The following is an 8,750-nucleotide window of genomic DNA, read 5'->3' on the forward strand; positions in this document are numbered from 1 at the left end:
AACTCCAGGGTTCTGGCCTTCAGAAAGTAAATTAAAGGCAGTGATAAAAGGGTTGTGTAGTGACGTTTGGCAGCTGTTGTATTAATGGTGTGTGAGAGAGAGCACCAGAGGCAGTGTAGCAGCTAAAGTATTGGACTAGGATCCAGGAGACCAAGGTTCAAATTCCACTCTGCCATGGAAGCTTGCTGGGTGACCTTGGGCCAGTCAGACATTTTCACACTAGCCTACCTCACAGGGTTGTTGTTGTTGTGGGGATAAAATGGAGGAGGGGAGAATGATGCATGCCACTTTGGTTCCCCATCGAGGAGAGCTGTGGTGTATAAATTAAGTGAATAAGAGTTGGAGGCAAAAAGGCTCTGATAATCCCTGGGATGCAATCACTGACCAGCGCCACAGAGACCTCTCTCTGTGTAGTAAATTTTTATTCCACCCTTCCACCAAGAAGCTCAAGCCAGTCTACCTTGTTCTCTCTTTTATTCTCACAACAACCCTGTGAGGTAGGTGAGGCTGAGAAAATGGGCCAAAGGAGCTTCATGGCTATGCAGGGATTTGGATCCAGGCCTTCCTGGGCCTAATCTGACAGTTTCATCGCTAGACCACCCTGGCTTCCTATAAATAAATGTGAGCCAGGCAATCAGGCTTCCACAGGAGCACTTCCCAACTGACTTATTTATTTTGTTTATACCCTTTTTCTGTCTCCCAGGGGGATCTAAAATGGCTTACTTTACTCTCTGCTCCATTTTATTCCCCCAACAACCCTGTGAGCTAAGTTAGGCTGAAGGCTGGTGACTGGCCAAAGTCACCCTGCAAGCTTCCATGGCAGAGGGTGGATCTGAACTTGGATCTCCCAGATCCCAGCCTGACCATTTGAGGTTTCTGCTTCAGGTTTCACAATGCCTTGGGTCAGCCCTTCCAGAACATTATACTAGTACTCCAAAAGCCCTTTGCCGCTACATTTTGTATGGGAGTACAGACACCAGATTACAAAAACAGGCAGACTTCTTGCCAAGTCAAAGGGGCACTCATCCAGTACCCTTCCTGATCCTTTCAGCTGGAGATGTCATAAACTGAACGTGGGACCGTCCACATGCAAAACAAATGCTCTGCCACTGACCCACATCCCCTTCCTATGAACAGGAATACACGAAGTTGCCTTATCCTGAGTCAGATGTTTGGTCTACCAAGGTCAGCCCTGTCTACTGTGACTGTGGCAGAGGGTTTCCAAGGTCTCAGGCTTTCACATCACCTGCTACCTGGTCTTTCTAACTGGAAATGCCATGGGTTGAACCTGGGACCTTTTGGATGAAAAGCAGATGCTCTGACAATAAGCCACAACTCCTCCCCTTTCAGGTGTTTTGCATATACATTACCAGTAGGGGTTCCCCCCCACACACTGTTTATGAAGTATTAACTCCAGACTAGTAGATTTTTAGATTTTCGCATGCCCTGAGCTTTTCCACCATCCCTTTTCTCTTTTCATTATAGCCAGGGAAAGAAAGCACACAACACCGTGGTAGATTCCAGCTGCCAGGTTCCCTCTTTCATAGCATAGATGATGTAATGCAAATGAAGGCGGGTGCAAACAGGGAGCAAATTGTGTTGGCAAATAGGTAGCAATGGCTGAGAAAGGCAAACAACACATCAGCCAAGAGTGACTGGTTACACAATAACTAATTATAGCTTTGGCAACAAAAAGCTAATAATAATATCACCTCCAAATGAATAAAATGCGAATCAAAGGCTTTCCTGATGCAAACCTGCAAGGGTGTTATAAATAGCAGCCAAAAGCTCTAAAATCTAAACGGCAACATGACAGCGCAACCAAAGCCCCAAAGGGACCTAGTTGTCATCTTCAAGAAGAAAGTGCAGAGGTACTTTTCTCCCCACATCAGCACAGCAGTGAGTACCAGAAAATAAGGTGGGTGTGGCCTACCCATCCTATAATAGTTTTGCCCCAGTTCCTGTCAGCAAGATGGACCAGTTGGAACTAAAGCATAAGAACATCAGGAAAGACCTGCAGGATTAAACCAGTGGTCCATGGAATCTGGCATCCAGAATCCTATTTCACACAGTGGCCAACCAGTTACCTTGGAGGGTAAACAAGCAGGGCATAGAGGCCAAGGCATTCCCCCAATGTTGCCTCCTAGCACAGGAATTCAGAGGTTGTCTCCCCCTGAATATGGAGGATCTGTTTACTAACCTCTCTGCCATGAATCTGTCTAATCCTCTTTTAAAGCCACCTACGCTCATGGCCATGACTATGTCCACTGGGAGCGAATTCCACAATTTTAATTACTCATCGAGTAAAGAAATATTTCCTTCTGTCTGGCCTGAATCTATTCCCCCTCAATTTCATCAGGTGGGCACCTCCCAATTATGGTCCTGTTTCCCTCATTGGTGTGCATGTGAGAAAAGTACATTTGCAGTTTTAAATGTGCTTGTACACCTTTGAAAAATAGAAAGGTGCTTTCAAATGTGCTTGTGAGAAACGGAAGGGCTATATTAAATGCATGTGTTAAAATGGAGAAAACAGTTGGAAATGTGCTTGTGCCAGCTTTCTGGGAAGGATTGACAGTCACATGAACTTCAGTGGTATCTCAGCCACCCTGAGCTTGCTATGCTCATGTGAGTTCTGTCGAAGGGAACAAAGGAGACTGTTGCATTATTCCCCTCTCTCTACAATAATATATAAACCAGATATTTGATGACATTTGATGGGGGAAGGACAAACCATGCACCCTGCCTGAGCACCGTGGAGGAAGGTTGGGATAAAAATGCACTAGGCCAGAGGTCTGCAGCCAACAGAACTAGAGCCAAGTGTGGCTCTGTATGAACAAAATATGGCTTTTAAAAAATGCATTCTTAAAGTTAAGGTCAAGTGGAGGGGCTGGTGAGATGCTAGAATAACCAGGATGTAAAGGGAAAGACAGGAAAAGATTTTGTGGGGCTAAAGGGCTTCTCGGATGCTTCACAGAAATAGAAATAATAGCAGGGAATCCAAGAATGAAACATGCACAGATTTATGCCTGTGTATATTTATGGTCCCCATGAGTTGGAATCGACTTGAGGGCACTTAACACTTGTGTATTTATGACTTACTGTAAGACCTTGTGTGTGCCACTTCCTGATAAAGGACTCACAACCACCTGCGTTTGGGCTGTGGAAACCGTATGGATTACTTACTAATCAACATGACAATTAGAACGTAAGAACGTGAGATTATCAGTAATGTTACAGGCTTTTTTAATGGGCTTTTAAATACTGGCTCTTTGTTGCCCTGAATTTTGATGTTGTAAGAGCCCCATGGCACAGAGTGGTAAGCTGCAGTACTGCAGTCAAAAGCTCTGCTCATGACCTGAGTTCGATCCCGACAGAAGTTGGTTTCAGGTAGCCGGCTCAAGGTTGACTTGGCCTTCCATCCTTCCGAGGATGGTAAAATGAGTACACAGCTTGCTGGGGGTAAATGGAATATGACTGGGGAAGGCACTGGCAAACCACCCTGTAAACAAAGTCTGCCTAGTAAACGTCATGATGTGACCTTACCCCACGATCTGGTTGCTTGCACCTTTACCATTTTGGCACGTTAATTCTTATTATTTGGTTACTTCATTTATACCCCGCCTACAAATGTGTGGTGTAGTGGTTAAGAGTGGTGGACTCTGATCTGGAGAACCGGGTTTGATTCCCCACTCCTCCACATGAAGCCAGATGGGTGACCTTGGGCAAGTTAGAGCTCTCTCAGCCCCACCTACCTCACAGGGTGTCTGTTGTGGGGAGGGGAAGGTGATTGTCAGCCGGTTTGAGTCTCCCATAAGTGGTAGAGAAAGTTGGCATATAAAACCAACTCTTCTTTTTCTTCTTCTTCCTCTCCTCCATTTTATCCTCACAACAACCTTGAGAGTGTGTGACTTGCCCAAGATTACCCAGCAAGCTTGCGGGGCAGAGTGAGGATTTGAACTCGGGTCTCCCGGACCTGAGTCCGACCCTCTAACCGGCGCCACGCATTGACTGCTGACGCCTACACTAGGTAGTCAGGACCCTCCTCTGACCCCTGTGGGTCCCGTCACCACCCCCACCCTGCCTCCCGGACCCCACCCTTCTAGAAAGGTCTGCCTGCCCGCATCAAAAGCCAACCGAGCATCTCCACCGCGTCCTTGGCGCTTGATGCGCCCTTCTTGGGGAATCCGGAGGCGCAGCAGGGAGCTCTTCCTCCGCCGGCCCCCTCCCGCCTCCATCCCTTTTCTCCGCAGAGGATTTTGGGCGGGCGGAAGACGGCACCTGACGGATGCACATCAAAGGCCGCCTCGCGCTTCTCCCCCCCCCCGCCTTTTTTTATGAATGGAAATCTCCAGTCCCTTATTACTATGCCGCACCGCGCGCTTGTCCAGGTCCCGCCAGGTGATTGGCTCCCGCCTCCCATTGACGTCACCCGGGAGCGAAGACCAACCAAAGGCGGAGGAGCCGCCCGAGCCCAGACTTGCGCGTGAGTCACCCTCCAAAAAGGGAGCTTCGCTATAACTCCGCAGCCGCCGCTGGAAACGCGCCTTCCAGCCCGCAGTCCTGGGAAGCGGCAGGATCCGGGGCCAGGCGGACTCCGCGACCACCCGGGCGGAGGCGCAGGCAGACCCCCCCCCCCGGCCCAAACAGACAGCTGGATTGAATGTGCAGCGACCCCTTCTGGAGGATCACACGGGGTGAGTCCCCCCCCCCCCGCGCGCCGCGGATGTCTTGGACATCCCACGCCTTCCCTGCATCAGAGACCATTTATGCATGAGAGGTTTTACCTTGGAATTGGTGCTCTCTAGATGCCCATTTTTCCCATCCGAATTCTCCAAACTCAACAATGAGCCCCCCTGCAGGGTTTTGAGGATTCAGATGGGGGAAATGTGCATCTAGAGAGCGGCGAATCCAAGGCAAAATCTCCCACGCATAAGTGGCCAAAGTCCCTCTTGCAGTGCAGAAGAAGAAAGGGGGAGGGGGAGCCAAATTGGGGGCGTTGCTCCAGAAGCAGGGCCTGAGATCTTTCAGGAAAAGAGAGGAAGGGGCTTGGAAGCATGAAGGATTCCCGCCCCCCTCCATTCTTTTGCTTCCCCCACTGGGGGTTTTCAAGCAAGAGCTCAGAAGCCTGGCTCGGCTCAGTTCATTGGAGGCATCCCTTCCCTACAGATCAGTGCCTGCATTTTTATAAGGCACAGCATTTGTGTGTGTGTGTGTGTGTGTGTGTGTGTGTGTGTGTGTGTGTGAATATGTAGATGCTGGTTGAAAAATCAGGAAGGAAAGCAAGCCCCGAGAGGATGGTTTGTTTTTTTGCAACCATCCATTCCATAGTGAACGCCGAGGGTCAGCTAGCAGATCCCAACCTTTCAAGACCTGCAAATGATCTTTCTTGTTACCTAAACTGCAGTTAGGTGAATCAGATTTCCGGTCCCCATCCCCATTTCACAGGCTTCATTCATCTCTTGCGCTCCCAGTCAGCTGTGGAAAAGTCAGTGGGTTTAAGCGTGTTGGAGGGGGTGTGCTAGTGAGGAGTGTTATGAAAGCATGACACTCCCGCTACGAAATCATGAGGTCATGGGGGGGGGAGAGTATACGCCGACTAGCGATAACAGCGTTAGTGGGTTTACTATCCTGTATCTTGATGGCTTTTATTGGAAACAGTGCAAACAAAAGGCAGTGGGGAAGCAGAAATATCCCACCCGGGGACCACTGATAACAGACATGTAGCAATCACATGCAAAGCAGATGTGAAATCTACCTGTGCTGGTTCCCTTGTACAGCATCACTGAGCCATTCAGACACTCATCTCAATAACATCCCCCCCCCAAGTTTTATAGGACAGGTTGTCTCAATTCTATCACTAGAAAAGCTGGAAGCAGTCCAGAGATTTCCCCCCCACACCCATATGCACCTGCCCCCCCCCACTTACAAATGCATGGGTTAATATGTTAAACACATTAAGTTTATCTGTATTGGTGGATGATGTGTCCTATGATTATTTTTAGAATGTTACCATTTTTGTATTTTTGTTGTATTTGCTGGTCGGGGACCATAATAAATACCTTGCTTGCTTGCTACAAATGCATTCTGATTTCCATCCTGGTGTGCCTGAAGCTAATGGGGTGTTTTTCTGCTGTGGCAGGTCACAGGGAGACACCATGAAAGAGGACCTGCTCTCCAATGTCACTGAAGATCAGCAAGGGTGGTTTGTGCCCGGCAATGCCAGCGACGACTCCTTGTATCTCTCAGGGGCTCCTCCTCTTCCCTTGAATCCTTGGGATGTGGTGCTTTGCGTCTCTGGCACCATCATCTCCTGCGAGAATGCCGTGGTGGTGGCCATCATATTTTACACCCCTGCCTTCCGAACACCGACGTTCCTGCTGATCGGGAGCTTGGCCACCGCCGACCTCTTAGCCGGCCTGGGCCTCATTTTCCATTTCGCCTTCATTTACTGCATCCAGTCCCAGGTGGTGAATCTCATCACGGTGGGACTCCTGGTGAGCTCCTTCATGGCCAGCGTGGGTAGCCTGTTGGCCATCACCATTGACCGCTACCTGTCCCTTTATAACGCCCTGACCTACTATTCCGAAAGGACTGTCGCCAGGACGTATGTGATGGTCATCCTCACCTGGGGCATCTCCATTGCCTTCGGGCTCTTGCCGGTCATGGGCTGGAACTGCCTGAAGGAGGTCTCCGACTGCAGCGTGGTCAAGCCCTTGACCAAGAACAATCTCATCATCCTCTCCATTTCGTTCTTCATGGTCTTTGCAGTCATGTTGCAACTCTACGTGCAGATCTGCAAGATCGTCTGTAGGCACGCCCAGCAGATCGCCCTCCAGAGACACTTCCTGGCTACATCGCACTACGTCACCACCAGGAAAGGCATCTCCACCTTAGCTGTCATCCTGGGGACCTTCGCTTCCTGCTGGTTGCCCTTTGCCATTTACTGCCTGCTGGGAGATTACACCTACCCAGCGTTCTATACCTATATGACAGTTCTCCCTGCCACTTACAACTCTATGATCAACCCTGTGATCTATGCTTTCAGGAACCAGGAGATCCAAAAAGTATTGTGGACGATTTGCTGTGGGTGTGTCTCGCCCACCATGCCTTTCCGGTCCAGATCTCCCAGTGATGTCTGAGTCGCTCTTGTCCCTTCCCAGCCTTCTTTGCAAATGGCCTCTCCTCTTTAGCCTCCCTCTCTGTTTTGGCACAATCTGGTAGCATTGGGGAGACATCAAATACCCTAGATTCCTGAAAGGAAGACTACAGTTTTCCCCACATGTGCCATCAAGAAGGGAATGTCTTAAATTTGTGTACAAGTTATGGTTATGTACAATAATTAAACAAAAAAAACTTTTGTGTATAACCTTTTTGTCGGGGGATCATCTTACCTCCAGGGACATCTTCCTTTCAAGTAAATACGGTGTGCAGCATCCCTTTCTAAATTTCTTCTCTCCTAATAAGAGTGTGTGAAGTTGCTGTTGTTTTATTTTTTTCATCTATGGAAAAAAAATCACACTTATTTTTTTATCCATATATTTTTTTTAAACAGTGTATGTGCTTTGCCTATGTGTGTATGTGCGTGTGGGTGTCTTACATGTCAGAAAGCTGATATAATATTTCATTTGAAATATATATAAAATATTATTTTCTTACAAGAGAAAAGGAAAGAAACCTCAGAACCTTTGACTTTGCTTTTGAGTTTCTACAGCCTTAAATTACCTCAGACCCTCAGAAAAAAAATAGTTTTCTACATTTAAAGAAAAAGAATCCATTATATCCCCCAAATCATTTCCATCTTTTATTTCTCCGCTTTTGGAAGGAGATGGTCTAGATATATGCCAGCTAAGAAGAATGTATGCATTTATTTATGTATCTGTATTTATCAGGGTTCTGGGGGGAGGAATGAGATTCCCCCCTGCATCCTGTTTTGTATTTTGTTGCCCTCTGGTGTTCAGTCTATTTAGTATACACCAAATCTAAAGAACTGAGGGAGGCAAAGGAATTTTTTGTTTTTGTATGTTGATTGAAACCAAGGCAGTATTAATAAATGGAATGTATTGCATATAGGCACCTTGAGTGGAAAAGAGATTATTGAAATACTAAAGGCTCTCAGTGATACTACTTCAGAGTAAGTTATTTCAGGATCACAGCCTCAACCATTGCACTAGGAACAATCTAATTAAGTTAGATTTCTGATCATGGAGATACAAACGACACACCCTCGGTCAAAAATTGTACTCCTCCCCTTTATTCGAATTTGCACAGTTCTGATCAGGAAACTAATGTAAAAGCACTTTGGAAGACTGGAATTTTTTTATTACTGTGTTGCAGAGAGACTATAAAATGTTCTGTTGTAGTTGATAAGTACTGTATACTTTTGTTTACAACCATCAGAAAAAAATAAAAGATAATTTGTGATATACGCAGCTGTGTGGAGGTTTTGTGCATGGGGGATATAAGTTGGGTGGCTCCGGGCTGGAGCATTTTTCTTCGCATGCCCCAAGTGCCAGGTTTTTTTTTTAATTTAAGTATTTTTTTTGTATTATCTCAAACAACAGCATAACAAAACATACAACATACACTCCATATTCGTGAACATAGCTACATATTTGAAACATATCTAAAACAAGATCTTCGTGAGTCTCCCCTCCCCCTCAGTGGAGGTACCATACTTTACATTATTGAATCCCCCCTCATACAAAATTGACCATATAAAGCTTAACTAATATTAAAGCTTAACTTATATT

General features: G+C 46.9%; 1 protein-coding gene across 1 annotated transcript; it reads left to right on the forward strand.

The window, feature by feature from the left end:
• The first annotated feature begins 6,146 nt into the window (after positions 1–6,146).
• On the forward strand, positions 6,147–7,139 carry GPR3 (G protein-coupled receptor 3). The gene has a single exon (XM_056847103.1). The coding sequence runs from the start codon at positions 6,156–6,158 to the stop codon at positions 7,137–7,139; it is 984 nt and encodes a 327-aa protein (XP_056703081.1). The 5' UTR covers positions 6,147–6,155.
• The last annotated feature ends 1,611 nt before the right edge of the window (positions 7,140–8,750 follow it).

The sequence above is a fragment of the Euleptes europaea genome, chromosome 3 (genome assembly GCF_029931775.1).
Source record: "Euleptes europaea isolate rEulEur1 chromosome 3, rEulEur1.hap1, whole genome shotgun sequence".
NCBI lineage: Eukaryota > Metazoa > Chordata > Lepidosauria > Squamata > Sphaerodactylidae > Euleptes > Euleptes europaea.

Coding starts and splice junctions, on each gene's coding strand:
- GPR3 (XM_056847103.1), top strand. CDS start 6,156: ATGAAAGAGGACCTGCTCTCCAATGTCACTGAAGATCAGCAAGGGTGG.